Source organism: Saccopteryx leptura, chromosome 4 (genome assembly GCF_036850995.1).
Source record: "Saccopteryx leptura isolate mSacLep1 chromosome 4, mSacLep1_pri_phased_curated, whole genome shotgun sequence".
NCBI classification, from domain to species: domain Eukaryota; kingdom Metazoa; phylum Chordata; class Mammalia; order Chiroptera; family Emballonuridae; genus Saccopteryx; species Saccopteryx leptura.
Genome location: NC_089506.1, coordinates 187,447,983 through 187,466,295, shown reverse-complemented (window position 1 = coordinate 187,466,295; position 18,313 = coordinate 187,447,983). Strand labels below are relative to the sequence as shown.

The 18,313-nt window shown below is 41.8% G+C and overlaps 1 protein-coding gene across 1 annotated transcript in view; it reads right to left on the bottom strand.

Moving 5' to 3' along the window:
- The window catches only part of LOC136403446 (cytochrome P450 3A12-like), a 43,510-nt gene extending 25,453 nt beyond the window's left edge, over nucleotides 1-18,057 (bottom strand). Inside the window, exons 1-7 of the mRNA XM_066382185.1 lie at nucleotides 17,829-18,057; nucleotides 13,846-13,939; nucleotides 11,951-12,003; nucleotides 8,009-8,108; nucleotides 5,011-5,124; nucleotides 4,658-4,746; nucleotides 2,852-3,000 (exon numbers count right to left, since the gene is read on the bottom strand). Coding sequence (XP_066238282.1) covers nucleotides 2,852-3,000; nucleotides 4,658-4,746; nucleotides 5,011-5,124; nucleotides 8,009-8,108; nucleotides 11,951-12,003; nucleotides 13,846-13,939; nucleotides 17,829-17,899 — 670 coding nt within the window. The 5' untranslated portion in view covers nucleotides 17,900-18,057. The remainder of the gene's footprint in view (nucleotides 1-2,851; nucleotides 3,001-4,657; nucleotides 4,747-5,010; nucleotides 5,125-8,008; nucleotides 8,109-11,950; nucleotides 12,004-13,845; nucleotides 13,940-17,828) is intronic.
- Between the last annotated feature and the right edge of the window lie 256 nt (nucleotides 18,058-18,313).

Sequence of the window (18,313 nt, the reverse complement as noted above, 5' to 3'; positions counted from 1 at the left end):
AGGGATAAGACTGTATTTCCAATGCCTTGCATTTTCACATTGAGCTGGTTCAGATGTTCAGTCATGTCCATGAGATAGTAGAACTTCAGGAGCCACTCAGTGTTAGCTAACTCAGGATGCTCGATGTTTTTCATTTCAAGAAAAGTCCGATTTCACTCAGACAAGCCGGGAAACAGCTGAGCACCTTCCCTCTTGACAACCAACACACATTGCTGTGAAGAAGCAGACCAGGATAATTCCCAACTTCATCCAGCAGTGTTTTAAACTGGTAATCATTTAAAGCTCAGGCAACAATAAAGTTGACCACCCAAATGACCAGCAACATCACCTCACCAAGCTGCTCGCCACACATCTCTGAATGACCAGTGACATCACCTCACCAAGCTGCTTGCCACACATCTCTGAATGACCAGTGACATCACCTCACCAAGTTGCTTGCCACACATCTGAGCACAAAGCGCCTCCTGATGTAGGATGCAGTGAAAACTTAGAATGGGTCTCTTTTCAGGTTCACAAAGAAGCGCTACGAATCCTGTTTTTCCCCACCAAGCACAGAGCACCATCAGTACACACTGAAATAAGTTTATCTATCGGTAGATTTTTTTCTTTAGCGAACTCAGTGAAAGACTTGAATAAATCCTCCCCTCTTGTTGTCTCTTTCATAGGCAAAACAGCAAGACTTTCCTCACGTTGTGTGTCATCGACAGCACACCTTGCAATAACACTGAACTGGGATAAATGACTTATGTCTGTTGACTCATCCAAAGCAAGAGAAAAGAATGGTGCTGCATTTATGTCCTTCACTTGTGTTGCCTCAATTTGATTTGCCATCATCATGGTATGATTGTGAACAGTTCTTGCTGACAGAGGCATGTCTTTTATTTGTTTGATTATCTTGTCTTTATCCGAAAAGTCGTCAAAAAGTTCATTGGCAACATCAAGCATGAATGTTTTGGCATACCCCCATCTATGAATGGCTTTCCGTTTCTCACAATTGCTAAAGCACCAGCAAAGCTAGCCGAATTTTAGTCACCTTGTTGGGTCCAAACACGAAGTTACTGCTGACTAGCTTACACTCTGCACAGTAGCTCTTGACAAACTTTCTTCCTGCTGTCCTCCGCTGGATATTTCAATGCAAATGTAGTATGGCATGTGTTGAAGTGCCGCTTTATGTTTGACCGTTTCATCGATGCAATTTTATCATTGCATATTGGACACACTGCAGAACCTGCTCTCTCCACAAAGGCAAATTTCTCTGTCCATTCCTGCTGAAAAGTACAATCCTCCTCATCTTTTTCCTTTTAGCCATCTTCTTTGTCAAAGGGTTTCTGCAATTAGCTAACTGACTACTTGATTAAAGGGAGGGAAGTTTACTTCCTGACCTCACAACGACCCGTGTACATTACACATTATCCAATAAAAATTTGGTGTTGTCCCGGAGGACAGCTGTGATTGGCTCTAGCCATCCTCAACCATGAACATGAGCGGTAGGAGATGAATGGATTGTAATACATGAGAATGTTTTATATTTTTAACGTTATTTTTTTTTATTAAAGATTTGTCTGCCAACCAGATGCAGCCATCAAAAAAGCCACAACATCTGGCTCGTAAGCCATAGGTTCCTGACCCCTGTATTACGATATAATTGCCATTGTAAGTTAATATCAATCACCTTATATACTGTATTTCCCCATGTATAAGATGCTCCCATGTATAAGACGCACCTTAATTTTGGGGCCTAAAATTTTTTATTTGTTTTTTTAATGTGTGATTTCTTTTAATTTTTTTAGAATATATTTTTTTAGATTTTATTTATTTATTTTAGAGAGAGAAGAGAGACAGAGAGAGAGAGAGAGAAGGGGGGAGGAGCAGGAAGCATCAATTCCCATATGTGCCTTGACTGGCCAAGCCCAGGGTTTCGAATCAGCAACCTCAGCCTTCCAGGTTGAGGTTTTTATCCACTGCGCCCTCACAGGTCAGGCGGGGCCCCCAAATTTTTTTTAAATGTATTATATAAAGTTGTTGAACTCAAGTTTTATTCATCATAAAATTCATACAACTCCTCAACACTGTCAAAACTCCTATTCATTAGCTTGTCCTCATCTGTGTCTGATGACAAATCACTGTCTTCATATATTGCCTCAACCTCAGTTCCATCTATGGCATTTGAAATGCCACAACTACTGTATAAAACACACCCAGTTTTTAGACCCCAAATTTTTTGAGAAAGGGTGCGTCTTATACATGAGGAAATACAGTAGTGACTAATTCTTTTTCTCTCTTGTGATAAGAACTTTTAGAATCTATACTCTTATTTACCTTATAACTGAAATTTCATACCTTTTGAGCACCTTTATCTAATCCCCCTACCCTCAAACCCTGCCTCTGATCATCACAAATCATTTTTCTATAAGTTTGGTTATTTTTCGAGTCCACATATAAGGGAGGTCACACAGGTCTTTCTGTTGGACTTATCATAATGCTCTCAAGATCCATCCATGTTGTCACAAATGGCAAGAGATCATTCCTTTTTATGACTGAATTCTATTGTGTGTGTGTATGCATGTGTGTCACATTTTCTTTATCCATTCATCTGTAAATGGACACTAGGTTGTAAAAGTGGTTAAACTGTACATTTTAAATGGATAATTATGATATATAGTATGTAGATTATTTTTCAATAAAGCTTTTAAAAGAAGATAGGAAGGGAGGGAGGGAGAGAGGGAGGAAGGGAGGGAGGGAAGGAAAAAGAATGGGAGGGATGAAAGAGAAGAGAGGGATGAAGGGTGAAGGAAGGGACAAGGAAGGTGAAGGGAGGAAGAAAGAAAGAGGAATATAGTAGTCTACATACTTAATAAGAGAATGAGTGGATTGGAAAAATTAAATTTTAAGAGCTTCTTGATATTTTCCACAAAGGGATCTTGTGGGTTGTTGAGGGAATCGATGTTCACTCCAAATGATGTGCTAGTAATTACGTCCATGCTGTAGGCCCCAAAGATGCTGGGTAGAGAAAGAAAGACATGGACAATTAGAGTCAGCACCTCTTTACTATCCTCATCCAACACATACAACAAGAACGGCATGTAAACTCATGTCCAAGTAAAGAGTCACACAACTGTCCAAAGCACCTGCTGGAACATCTGGAAAATCTATGCTCTTGTCACACTCATCATGACGTGTTTTCAGGTGCCAGTGGTGCAGCTGGCCCTGTGCTGGGGTTATGGTGGCACTAAGGCAAATTAGACCCAGCTATGGGTGCAAGGAGGTCAGTCAGAGGATTGAAGACCCATACCAGACATATTACAGTAGTGTGCTTTGAGTCTGGACAATAGTAGCTGTACTGTGCTCAAGCAGGACAGAGGGTAGATAACTAACTCTTTAGTGGGATCAAGAGAGCTGACATTGGTCTGAGTCTTGCCTCACCACAGTCTCTATACTCAGAGCTGATTCCTCCTCAGCCCATCACAGAACAGCGGCACCTGGCTCTCAGCTGCCTGGAATGTCATCCCTCCTTCTCTATATTCCTGCTAAAGCTCCTGAAAGACCCCCTCTCCTCAATTCCAGTGATCTGAGATTGCCCGAGGGCAGACTCATTTCTGTAAAGTGTAAGAAGAATGTCCCTGGTTTAAAAATAATAAAAATAAATCAGTCTAAAATTGACCTGGGGGAATCCCATAGGTAAGTGATCTCATGTCCCCAGTTTTCCCAGTTTACATCTGCTGCTCCTGCATAATTAAAAAATACCTTACTGTAGACAATAATTGATATAGTCAACCTACCCCTAGTCTGTACAAGACCTTCTCTCTTTTTAGTATAAAGAAAGAAGTGCTGGTAAGATTTAATATTTAGTATTTTGCTGGTACCCTCACCAAAATCAAAGGGATTTAAGTTGTTCCAAGTCCCATGTTGTAACTTCCTGGCCCTACCCACTGCCCATCGATATGCACCAATGCCTTCCTCTCCCATTATTTTATACTCTCTACCCTAAACCCTTTGATATGATCATGTTTCTTCCTTTTAAATTGTGCATTTTTGTCTTCCAGAATATCCAAGGTGACAATTAAGCAGACAAATTAATCCTAGGTTCAGTGGTAGTCAACCAGGTCCCTACTGCCCACTAGTGGGCGTTCCAGCTTTCATGGTGGGCAGTAGCGGAGGAACCAAAGTATAAATATAAAGATAGATTTAACTATAGTAAGTTGTTTTATAAAGATTTATTCTGCCAAACTTAGCAAAAATCCGACACAAAATACTTGGTAAGTAACTATTATTATATGCTTTAACTTGCTGTAACTCTGCTTTATAAATTTTATAAAGTAAAGTTACTTCCCTACTTTATAAATCACCATTACTGTGGAACGGGTGGGCGGTTAGAAAATTTTACTACTAACAGAGATACAAAAGTGGGCGGTAGGTATATAAAGGTTGACTACCCCTGTCCTAGTTCATTGACCCAGGAGAACATCTTCCTCTACTGGATGCCCTGCTTCTTTGGGTGACTCACATCTTTGTGGGTAGCCCATTGGAGTTCTAACACCACACAACTACTTCTGTTTGGTCACAAGAGTGACTCAACAGTGGGAATTGCAGCTCTGTGATGGCAGCTGTAGGTTCTAGAGGCAGAGCTCAGAATCCCAGCATCTGGGCTCCTACTTACTCTTTCAAGTTGACAGGTTTGCCTTGCTCTGATTCCTTCCTCACGTTGCTCACCAACACATCTGCATACTGGTGAATGATGGGGAACATCTAGACACAAAATATAACATCATCTGAAGTTAATTGTGAAGAATCAAGTCCTGGAAAAACCTGGCTTTCACAAGCATGGAAGCAGTAAGTGATATTTCATAATGAATCTTAAAAGGTCACTGCTCAGACATACAACTAAAAGAAGGAGTCATTTTTAGGAAGCTCAAATTCAGCAGCTACCTTTGGAAAGAAACTATCATGTTTTCTATCTGTCCCCAATTATATTCTTTATGTTTCAAATTAAATGTCCTCTTATATTCCTACCTCCTTGAGCTTTCCACTGGTGAAGGTTGGAGACAGCAATGTTCGTATTCTCTTCCAAGTTTCATCCACAGACAAAGAGATGGCGCTTTTCATAAATCCCATTGGACCAAAAGTCTGTAGTTTAAAGCAAAAGACATTTTGCCCTACATAAGTTTTAGAAGTCTGAACAATTGTTAAATGGACATCAATTACAAATATTTAATAACTATCCACTTAATAGCAGGCCCTATGCTAGACAATAAATCCCTATCCTAGATGTCTAGCATTTTGTGAAATTGTAGGAGACAACAAGCCACTTGAGGTGATATCCAGCCTTTATAATTCCAATCTCTTTCTAAAGGCAAACTGCCCACATGTTAGGAAAACTGCTTTTCCAGGGGAATACATAGTAATGAGACCCTCCAGCGTTCTGCAGAATAGAAAAGGATTCCTGACAGATAGCCAGATAGTCTTGGCAAACTGTATGTAGCTTCAGACCAGTTCTACTTTTACTTAAATTTACAGCATGAGCAACTTGAAAAGCAAATGTCTAATACAGTAGGGTTTTTAAGATAAAATAGTTAACACTTAAAAGATAAGGAAACTATTTGATGTTAAGAAAAGAAATAATACAATTACATGGAAATCCTTTTCTCTTACATTTTCCCACTAGGGATAGGAGACAAAATGAAGAGGTCATTCTATTTCTCAGTTTGGGACTGCCCTATCAAGCCAACCTGCTTGAAACTTTTCTTCCATTTTTCCCAACAACTATTTTTGTTTTAAAATAGACATCTCTAATAGACACACATGATATAAAAATAAAAAAAAAATCACCCATTACAAAAGAAGGAAAACTTCCTCAACTTGATAAAGAGCATTTACAAAACCTACAGGTAACATCACATTTAATGAGAAAAGCCTGCAGTAACATCACCTGGTGGAGAAGGACACTCCTGCCACCATTGTGCCCCAAAAGAAATAAAACTAGACAGCTATCCACACACAAAAATAGGTCTACAAGAGTTCAGTAGATCACTCAACAGCAACTATACTAATGGCAATTAGCCTTTAGAAAGAGACTGGAATATAAAGGCTGGATATCACCTCAAGTGGCTTGTTGTCTCCTACAACTTCACAAAATGCTAGACATCTGGGATGCTTCAGCAACAAGTGGGGCAAAAAAAAACCCCTGAGAATAACTGCACAACTGGACACGGAGAATAGTTTTCTATTGCCTGCATCATCTCACCCCCAGGCACTGCTCAGCGCCAGGAGGAAACTCCCCAGCCTGGGACACTTCCCCTTGCTGGGAAAAGAACAACAGGGTGGGGGAAAATTTTCCCCCGCCTTTCAGGGCAGTGCACAAATGCCCTGCGTTGGTTTCACTATACCCTCTCCACCAGCTTAGAGGAGAAGTCTAGAGACAGTTAAGAGCAAAGAAGAGCAGGAACTACCAGTATTGGCTATGTGGCATGAGGGACCATGACTTTTTTGTGTGTTGTTCTGCAGAAGACCCCAACAGCCTTTGAGGCGGAGGAAGCTGACAGCTGGCACAGACACTGAGAACCCCCAGCAGATTTTAGTGCTGAGAGCCCCACAGGTTTTCACATTCGCAAATTCCAGGAGCTTGAGTCCTGCCCAACCACACTCCACGTACTACTCCTGCCCCAACTTGTGCCCCAACTAATGCCCGTAGCCTTAGGATCTGTGCCAGCAGTCAGCTCTGGCCTCTGTGGCTGGGCATGTGCCTAACACTAGCCCAGTGTCCTGCAGATTCTCAGGTGCCTGGGCATGTGCATAACACAAGCCCCATCCCCTAGAGCCCGCTCTGACTCCTGTTAGTGGGTTACGTTGCCACATATGCCCACAGCTAACCTCTGCAGCCACACCCCTACATCGTTTCAGCCTCAACTCTAGTCACCAGCAGTCCTCACAGCTTATGCATGTGATGGAAGATAGCTGCTAGAGCTACATGAGTGCACTCTGACAGTTCAGGCACTCTAAGCTACTTATGTGCCCACAGTTGGCCCCAACCCCTGTCACTGGAACCATATCTCACCACTGGAAATGTGTGCCTGCCGTTAGTCCCAAGATTTTGTATATCACCCAATCTGGGTCACCACTGCTACCTGCCCTAGTGCCCAGGAGCCAACCACTGGACCTGTTGATGCTGTTGAAAACCCCAACAGCCCCCGAAGCCACCAAGGACCATCCACAGCTCTTGCTGCCAAGGATCATGCAGTGGTTATGTTGTGAATCCCAGCTACCTGGCCAATATTACCCCCTATTCCTGGAGTCACTATACACCCACACTGGCTGTGAGAGGAGAAGAGAGAGGGAAGGGGGAAAGGGAAGGGAAGAGAAGCAGATGGTTACTTCTCATGTGTGCCCTGACTGGGGATCGAACCTAGGACGTCTACATGCTAGGCTGATGCTCTATCCACTGAGCCAACTGGCCAGGGCCAAAATAAAAGACAGACTTAATTGTAAAATGTAAAAATATATAATGTTTAAAAAAACTAAGAGAAAATCTTTGGGACCTAAGACTAGGGGAAGAGTTTTCAGAACAGGCACTAAAGGCATAACTTATTTTAAAAATTAATAAATTGGGAACATCAATATGAAAAAATATATTTGCTATGCTAAAGACCCTGATAAAAGGAAAGTAAAAGAATAGTAAGAGGGAGCCTTATGGTGATGGAACAGTTCTGTATCCTCTACATACATAATAAATTTTTATAAGCAACACACACACAAATGAGTGCACATAAAAGTGATAAAATTTGAATAAGCTCTGTGGTAGTACCCATGTCAATTTCTTGCTTTGATATTATGTTATGTGATACTATCGTTATACAAGACATTATTATTGGGGGAAACTGAATAAGGGTACATGACATAGGACCTACCTGGATATTTTTCTTGGCAACTTCCTGTTAATTTATTATTCTTTCAGAATTAAAAATAAATAAATAAAATTTTAAATTACAAAAAAAAAAGAATGGGTTCTACCTACCCGCCGGTTTGTGAACACAGCATAGCATTCTTTCACTAGAATTGCTTTGATCATGTCTGGATCGGTGATAGCCAACACAGGCTGTTGACCATCATAGAACCTGTGCCAGGAAAACAGAGCTGATTAATTTAATGAGCCAGTTTCTGCAACTGGAGCCATTCCTGGAAGTCCAAACTCCATTCTGATATTACATAATCCGCATTCCTAGAGATTGTGGTTAGAAATAACATTGAAACATTTGTTAAATCTAGGTGGTACCCATGTACATGGGTATTTCTTATACCATTCTCCACAATTTTTTGTATGTTTAAAATATTTCATAATCAAAAAGGAAAATAGTATAGTATATAGCTGAAGGCAAGTATATTATCTGAGAACAAAGAAATAGAGTTCACCCACTCAGTCACTGGAAGATACAACTTTGAAGATATATCAAAAGCATAAAAAATGTATATGACATACCATGTGCAGTCTTTGTTGCATAGTCTTTTTTTTACAATCTTTTTCTTTTTTTATTTTTATTTATTCATTTTAGAGAGGAGAGAGAGAAAGAGAGAGAGAAGGGGTGGAGGAGCAGAAAGCATCAACTCCTATATGTGCCTTGACCAGGCAAGCCTAGGGTTTTGAACTGGCGACCTCAGCGTTTCAGATCAATGCTTTATCCACTGCGCTACAAGTGTAGACATACTGATCACAAATACATAAAAATATGCCTGCAGATAAGAAAGACTTGGAATACTCAAAAAGATACAGTACAAATATGAATGATTTTTTTGTTTCCCTAAAATTTGTTTACTAGTTAGCAAATCCTTTAAAAAATATTATTTTAACTACTATTAAAGAGAAGTCCTTGGTAGAATAAAGGTTAGAAAAATTTAAAAGAAAAGGACAAAGAGAATAAAAAACACAAAGAAGCATGTACAATTCATTAAAATATTTTTTTCTTCTCATTAGTTATACTTATTCTTCTATTTTTTTAATTTTTAAGTGAGAAGCAGGGAGGCAGAGAGACAGACTCCCACATGCACCCCAACTGGGATCCACCCAGCAAGCCCCCATGGGGCAATGCTCTGCCCATCTGGGGCCACTGCTCTGTTGCTCAGCAACCTAGCTATTTTAGCATCTGAAATAAGGCCATGGAGCCATCCTCCGTGTCCAGGGCCAACTTGCTCCAACTGAGCCATGGCTGAAGAGAGAGATAGAAGGGAGAGAGGGAGGGGTAGAGAAGGTCCCTTCTGTGTGCCCTGACTGAGAACTGAACCTGGGACATCCACAAGCCAGACCGACCCTTTACCACTGAGCCAACCGGGCAGAGCTAGTTATATTCATTCTATAAGTGATCCTGAGTGGGTCTCCAGCCCCATGTGGGTGACATCTGCTAGTAGCAGGGCCATCCCACTTTTGACTCAGATACCATACAAAGCTATCTATTTTTGTGTGCTATATTCCTATTTGGCTTGATCTCCTGACTGGTTTACTATAAGTTTAATTACATGAGGATTACTCATGTAAGTTTAAATACACTGTTCTCCAGCATTTTTATTTTTTTACTATAAATCCTTTTCATTAGCTTGAACAAAATAGGATAATTTCCATACTTGTTATTTATTCCTTCTCTCACTTCACAGAGAATTTCAAATGTTTTGTGTCATATATAAAACTAGAGGAGAACCACTGCACTAATGCAGCCTATTTTCCAAAGGTCTTCTAAAACTCAGAAGGTTTAAGTGGATGTCAAGTATATTTAGTGTTGAAGCGGTGATATAAGTTATTGAGGTGGCACCGGTTACAGCTCTCCTGCTGCTCTCGCCACACCACCAGCAGCTCCCCCTGGGAACAGCTGCTGCAGCTGGCCAAGACCACTTTACAAAATCCTCAAGTCCATCGACCTGCCAGGAAACAGTGTGGTTTAGAAATATCCTGCCTCTCCATATAGAGCAATGGAACAGAACAGAGAACCCAGAAATAAATCCGCACCTTTATGAACAATTGATATTTGACAAAGGAGGTAAGAGCATACAATGGAGTAAAGACAGCCTCTTTAACAAATGGTGTTGGGAAAATTGGACAGCTACCTGCAAAAAATGAAACTAGACCACCAACTTACACCATTCACAAAAATAAACGCAAAATGGACAAAAGATTTAAATGTAAGTCATGAAACCATAAGCATCCTAGAGGAAAACATAGGCAGTAAGCTCTCTGACATTACTCACAGCAATATATTTGCTGATTTATCTCCACATGCAAGGGAAATAAAGGACAGGATAAACAAATGGGACTACATCAAACTAAAGAGCTTTTGCACAGCTAAAGATAATATGAACAAAATAAAAAGGCAAACCACACAATGGGAGAACATATTCGACAATACGTCTGATAAGGGGTTAATAACCAAAATTTATAAAGAACTCGTAAAACTCAATACCAGGAAGACAAACAATCCAATCAAAAAATGGGCAAAAGAACTGAATAGACACTTCTCCAAAGAGGACATACAGATGGACAATAGGCATATGAAAAAATGCTCAACATCACTAATCATTAGAGAAATGCAAATTAAAACTACAATGAGATATCACCTCACACCAGTCAGAATGGTGCTCATCAACAAAACAACACAGAATAAGTTGGATGTGGAGAAAAGGGAAGCTTCCTGCACTGCTGGTGGGAATGCAGACTGGTGCAGCCACTGTGGAAAACAGTATAGAGATTCCTCAAAAAATTAAAAATCGAACTGCCTTTTGACTCAGCCATCCCACTTTTAGGAGTATATCCCAAGAACACCACATCAGCAAGTCAAAATGAGAAATGTACCCCCATGTATATGGCAGCATTGTTTACAATAGCCAAGATCTGGAAACAGTCCAAGTGCCCACCAGTGGACGAGTGGATTAAAAAGCAGTGGTACATATACACAGTGGAATACTATGGGTCCATGAAAAAGGAAATATTATTTTTTTTTTTGTGACAACATGGACAGACCTGGAAACTATTATGTTAAGTGAAATAAACCAGGCAGAGAAAAAAAATATATCATACGACCTCACTCATTTGAGGAATCCGACAGACAATATAAACTGAGGAGCGGAATAGAGACAAAGGCGAGATCAAAAGATCCAGAAGGAAAGCGGACGGGGGAAAGGGGATGATAGGCTGATAGGATGGGATGAGAGCAGAAAAGTAAATCCTGGAGGGAAGGGGGGAGGTCGTTATGGGGAGGGGAGGGGGGATGTACTGGGAAACATGGGGGAGGGGAGGATGAATTCGGGGGACACTAGAATCTATGTAAATACAATAAATTAATTTTAAAAAATATTCTGTCTCTTTTCAAAGTTAGTACATCAGAGTAGATAAAGCAATACTTGTACAAACTAAACCTCTAGTGAAAAGTTTTGGCTTAAACATCTTTTAAAACACCCAAACTCCAAGCTTACAGAGAAAGTTTTTAAAAAGCTGAGCAGATGTGGTTTCCCATTCTGCTTCCCTATACCTTCAGTCCTTTTTCAAAAGGATGCAACAAATCCAAATATAAAATTATGGATTTGGGCTTCTAATTAATAGTCCTGTGGGGAGGGTTATGATATGCATTTATGAGCATATATAGAAGGGTCTGAAATAATGCATTTTATCCAAGTAAAACAGACCTAAGGAAGGAAAACTGGAGAAGAGGGAATAATGAGACACTGGCCAGAAAGGGACACCAGGAATCCTGGCCCAACAACATCTAGAGAGTAATAACAGCCTGCAACTCCCCAGCTTGATTCTGAATGCAGACCTGGACACCTGGTGACATCGGGGATCCCTGCTAGGACAAGCCTCCAAAAGCTTTACAATAGCTGACTTCCTACCAAGAGGCTCTGGGCTGAGACTGTCCTCCACACCTTTGGGGCCCTTGTTTCAACAGCAAGTCTATCCAATGGGAGTTTCCCAAGTACTTACCCCCACATATTTCCATACTTTTTAAAACATTCCTGGTCAAAATCCCATATGCCCTACAAAAAGAAACAAAATTAGATTAATAATCTAAATGTTTTGAACCACAACTCTAACTGGGACCAAAAGAACTTGAATCCCATGAAATTAAGATTACTTTCCAAGGCAGATAGAGGGAAATCCTTATCCAGAAGTGTCTTGGGGAACAGAGAGAATATAGAGGAGATATTTGAAATGGAGAATTTTAAATCTTGCATTTTCACCAAGTAGTATTGATACTTGACTTCTCTCACCTGAGACTAACTCCTTGTCTTTCTGAAGTGTTTTTGTTGTGCATGTGCTGTCTCTAAATTCTCATAACCTCCTAAACTATTACCTCCACAGACATTCCAGAACTGAAGCTGAGGGAGAAGAAGAAAGACCCGCACACTCTTTTATTTCCTTCTTAAGCATCTTTTTCATTTATCTCTTGAGCCCTCTCTAGAATTCTAGCAGAATTAGGAAATTCAAGACACCAGCGACCCTTTTTAGTCTAGCAGATTCAAAAAGCCTAAGGCATGTTTGTTGAGTGAGAAAGTGAGTGCGTGAATGAATGAATGGCAGTGACTCACTTCCCAGTTTTCCAGCTCAACACGGGAATGAGGGGGAGATGCCGCCACTCCACAAGGACAGAGGAAACTAAAACTCTCCGAGTTTTCACTTCAATAACTTACCAAAGAAATCTTCCTGTTGCTAAATTTCAGCTGTAGTATCTCATATTTTAACTGTGCAAAAACCATTCCAGAAATATGGATCTGGGTTGCATCTATAAAAAGTTGATCTGGGAAAGGCGAAAAGGAAATGATTGCTTTTCAGAGGCAAAAATAGTGTGGGATTTTGTGAACTAAATGAGGCACTGAGGACCTCAACTGGCAGAAAGAGAATCTGAGAAACAAGCCTCTGGTCTGCAGGTAATAAAGGTCAGAATAATAATCTGAGGCAGAGGCGGTGTGCGCGCAAGGGTCTGCCTATTGGCTTTCCAGACGTGAGCTGGTAAGCCTCCGTCCGGGGGGGGGGGGGGGGGGGGGCAGGCCCTGGTGGGCACTGCATCAGGACTGGATCAAGTACAAGGCTTAGCCAAAACTCGCAGCCCATGTGTCACTGAGTTCATTCCATTCAGATAAATTAAATTTTTAATAATTTTGTCAAATCGTCTCTTTTCTAGTGATTCCATGTAAGCAATTATCTGAAGTTGAGGGAAAAAAACACCGTCTTGTCTCAGTTTTACTCACTCCCTCTCAGACTCAGCCATAGGGCAGAGAGGAAAGCAGAAAGCTCTTATTCCATCTCCAAAGTCCCTCCCTGTCCCCAAAGACGTCATGGGGGCAAGGGGTGAGTTGGAGCCATGAAAATAAATGCAGGGATTGAGTTCAGGTATGGATATGCAAATTACCCAATGGCAAATTCGTGGGCTGCCTACTATAGTGAAGTTTCAAAGAAAAACAAAACAAAACAGGCTAACAGCCTCCTAATTTAAGAACAGGAAAGTCTGAATCCAGAGTATCCAACTTCATGAGGCGCTACCAGGCCCCCTCCACGCTTTTCTCCTAATACTGAGTATGATGATGTCTTCCTGGGAATCTGCACTGGCAGGAAGAAAATGCTGCTCGTGATGCTCACAGCTGGAACGTGAAGTCCTGTCCTGAATCAGCCAGAGAGCTCTGCTGCCCATGGAGGCAAAACCTGAGGCTCCTAACAGCTGACAGAGCCCTGGGGTAAACCCCGCCCTGTGCTGGGCGGGGCCTCTGATGCCCTTTCTGGACAGTGTGAAACCTCAGAACCCAGGAGTCCCTTTTACTGTGGAGCTCAGCTGGGATTTGTAACCACAAAGAAGCAGAAGAGGCAACTCAAACAACACTCACCTTCCGGTAGGACAGAACAGTTCCAAAAAAGGGCAGGGGTGTCGGCCCAGGAATTCCCAGCTTCTTAAAACGTCCATGTGGATATGTCCCATATCTTTAAAGTGAAAGAGAATGTCATGGGATAACAGAATACATGCTGGGGCTGGCCAGTCACTGACTCAACTGGAACAGTCACGCTAGGGAATTAAAAACTACGTGGTAAATTATAATAGCAACTCCAACAGCAATAATTACATTCACTCATCATCTCTTTTTTTACTTCCACTGTGAGACTCACAGAAAGTAATAAGATTAGATAAAAGCAGCTGAAGACTGCATGGACCCAATGTCAGAGTGAATACTTGATCAGTGTTTCCAATGACAGTGCTCCCGAGAGGTTCAGGCTGGAATTCTTCTATGAGATTCACCCATGTCTATTTAGTAAGTTTACTCTTTCATAATGTCAGAGATTTAATTCTAAATAGAAAAAAGAAAAAACAAAACTCTGCTCCAAAGATGAGATTTTGCTTAACTTCATCCCCTGCATAAGTTACTGCAAGCTTACTAAGACATTGTCCGACAGTTTGCTCAGTAACATTTAAGCTTTTCCTTCCCTCTCTGCCCTGACCCTGTTTTGGAATCTGGTTCTTCTGAAATATATCATCATAAAGAGGCCTTGAAATAACCACAGTGATCTTATTTCTACAGAATTGACACTGTGTTTGTTCAAAGCTCCCACTGGCCTTATAGAAATGTGAGTGCCCTTCCGTTGCACCCAAATCTGTTATGAGGCAATCTGGTTGACTTGAGCTCTAGAGAAGGGTGACTGACCAATATGCTTCCTGAATAAAACTGTATAAAGGAACCAATAAGCAGAGAACTCATTTTCAAACCATTCTTTTCCTTGTGGTATCTGGTTCTCCAACCAGTGATGCTCATCTGCTAAGCACAATGGCAGATTCACTCATTTTCTCAAGACCGCCGGTCAGAAAGCAGTTTACTGCTTCTGTGTGTCAGCAATCTCAATATCCCCCTAAGGCCGGTGCTTCCTGTGGCAGGCCTGCCTGCATGTGATCTTTTATGTGTCATTTGTGGAGTTTCACAATGGGGTGGGGCATTCTAAATCCCTGCAAGCCTTTCCACTCCAGTGTTACTGAGAGATGGAAGAGTGGAGGACAGAGAGAGGCCGAAGAAAGAGGCTGCTCGCAAGCATGTTGAGGAGGAAGTTGCTAGGCCTCCAAGGCATACCCCACAGATGCAAATGAGAATAGTATGGCTGAAAAGTAGGTTCTGTCTAATGGTTCAGCGTGCTCTGCAAGCACTTTCAGCCAAAAGGGGGTCTTCCAAACTTCAGTACCTTCATGTTGATAGCAAAAGATGTGCCACACAACATAAAACGAGTAACCATGACATGCTCCAGAAAGGTGAATTAAAACCTTGTCTCCTATTTTTTGGAAGTTAGCCCTTAAGAAAGTACAGGTTTCGAACATTCTGTATGATTTTAATAACCTTACAGTATGTGATTTAATAAAAAAAAAACTTTAAATTATTGCATAAAAGAATTTGTGCTGAAGGACAGCTAAAGCATCTCAGCCAGGCCCAAATGGGTGTTTGATCATTCTTCCAGAAAGCTGGTGAAACTGTATTCACTGACTGTCAAAACCTGGGGTACCCTTGGTTAGTCCCACCCTAGTTTTTTCCTTTGCCATGCCAACCATGGCAAATCAATGAAACCCATTTCTGCTTCTCAACTTTCAATGTGTTACATGAACTCGCAAGTGAGGCCAAGCAATTAAGTGAATGTGTCAGCACCACTGCTCCTGCTGATTGATCTGGCCTAGAGTCTAAACTCTTATGGTTCATGTCAAGGCAGAGGGTGGGCTGAGTGAATTCCTTGGTTTCTTTCCAGCTTTCCCCTTTTTGGTGGAGTAATGTTGCTTTTGATGCAAATGAAGGAGCTAACAATAAAGGAATCATTTCTATTGCATTTACACTGTGTTGCTATAAAGGGGGGTGTTTGCTCTACAGCTACTGACTCTTAGCTGTCCCAGTGTCTTCTAAGGCCACAGCGTTGTTTATCCAGTAGTGACACCCTCTGAATGACCTCCTGTGGGGCCAAGACCAGGAGTATCTGGAAGAAATATTCTCCCACTCCATCCAGACTGCTACCTGGATGCCTCTCTTATCATCACAGCCTCACAGTTTCACTTACTCACCTGCACTGTGAGATTAAAGTAACTGGCTGGGCAAGTATATTTTAAAAGATACATACAACCTATGCCATAGAAGTATATGCTTGCACATTGGACTCATATCCCTGACATTATTCTAGTAGGGTGAGGCTATTTACACACCTTTATAGTCACAAATCTTGAACAAACAGCTTCTTTTATCCTTCAGAAGGAACATGCTGAAAATAATCTTAACTCAGTTTTTAAGCCCTGGCCGGTTGGCTCAGTGGTAGAGTGTCGGCCTGGCGTACAGGAGTCCCTGGTTCGATTCCCGGCCAGGGCACACAGGAGAAGCGCCCATCTGCTTCTCCATCCCTCCCCCTCTCCTTCCTCTCTGTCTCTCTCTTCCCCTCCCACAGCCAAGGCTCCATTGGAGCAAAGTTGGCCTGGGCGCTGAGGATGGCTCTATGGCCTCTGCCTCAGGCGCTAGAATGGCCCTGGTTGCAACAAAGCAACACCCCAGATGGGCAGAGCATCGCCTCCTGGTGGGCATGCAGGAGTCTGTCTGACTGCCTCCCCGTTTCCAACTTCAGAAAAATACAAAAAAAAAAAAACTCAGTTTTTAAAAATCCAATATTAAATAAATGAAATTAAATATTACTGTAGTTAGTTTTAAAATGTTATCAAACAGAAAACGCCATAGTACCCAGGATTCATAATATTTTTTTTTTCAAAGAATTATAACAAAGTTTATATTTTCTATATTAATGTCATTATGATTTCCTACCCTTAATGAAATTGAAATTGAGACAGAGGTCAAATGGGACATGGAGGAGAACTTCCCCACCCACATGTCCAGAATACCTCCTCTCCCAACCTGCTCCATGATGCCAGGAATCCCACCCTTAAAAGGAATTCTTCTGCTCAATGATTTGATTCATCCTCCTGTATTGTTACTTAACAGAAAAAAAAAACATTTAAATCTAAATTGGCTTGTGGGTTTATGCCTTTACAGGCTGTTAGCAGATTTCATGTCGGGAAGAAATAAAGCTCTATACTGACACTAACCTTCTCCAAAGACTAGAAGAAAAAGGTGAAAGAAAAGAATACGATTTCATGATTTCTGTCCAGTTTCTTCTGCTCTAAAGTTTTCTCATTTAGGGGGAACAGTTCTGCCTGTTACAGAGGGTGGGAACTGAGTCTTAGGAGGGGATTGTCAGCGGATAGACACAGAACAGCAGGAAGAGCTAGTAGGAAAAGAAGGGGGAACAGTCTCTAGCCTCCCATGAAGCCTGGGGTACATCCTGGCACACAGTGTAAGTTATGCCAGGCAGTGGGACGGAGGGAGCAGGAACAAACCTAGTCACACAAGGACCGATCCTTGCACACACCTCTTGCAGCAGACACAGATCCCGGGAGGTGAAGATAATGAGGCAAAACCCCAGGCCACTCCCTCCTGCCCCCAGAACCCCAAAGCTGAGAAAGGGGTGAGGGTTCCACTGCATAGAAGACAGTTGTTTTTAATCTGCCTCTGCTGAATTCTGGTTAAGTAGTCTAGGTTTACCCAAACTGGCAATCAGAAAAATCAAGCAAATAATGTCACCAAACCCTCCAGACTACAGAAACTGGGAGTTGGGGGCAGAAGGGGTTATTACTCCTTCAACAGATGAGGGTAAGATCAATAATAACCCCCTTGGAGTTTGCAGACCCAAAGACTTAAGCAACTTCCCCTATGTTAACTGGTGGATCTTTAAAACAGACTAGGGAAAGGGGGGCCTGATGAGCTCCCCAAGTTCAAGATTACAGAGGCCATGAAACTGGACAGTTACTCACATATACAGGAGCACAAGGCTGGTAACTAGGAGAAGCCAGGTTTCTGTGGAAAAGCTTGGGATCAGGTCCATGGCCACTTTCCTTCTGAGAGTCTCTGCTCTGAACTTCGTTTCAGCCGTGCGTGTTAGGCTTTGCCTGTCAGTACTCCTTTCAGCCGTGCGTGTTATGCTTTGTCTGTGAGCACACAGCTTTCTTTTTCACCCAGCTGTGATTCAGCGGGACTGGAATGTTTACGCACAGAGAAAGTGGGCGGGGCTAGAGCAGCAACCAGTGGACCGGCCTTCTGTGCTCCCCTGTAGGTCCCCTTTCCACCTTGATCATTTGCAAACATTGTGGAAACTCCAATTTTGACCACCCTTGTGTTCTGTGAAAAAATCAATAAACAACTAGAGTTTATCAGTAAGCTCAAAGGTTACAGGAACTCAAGAAAACCCACTAATCTTAAATCTTTAAAATGCCCTTGACTCCATGGCTGCCTTTATAAA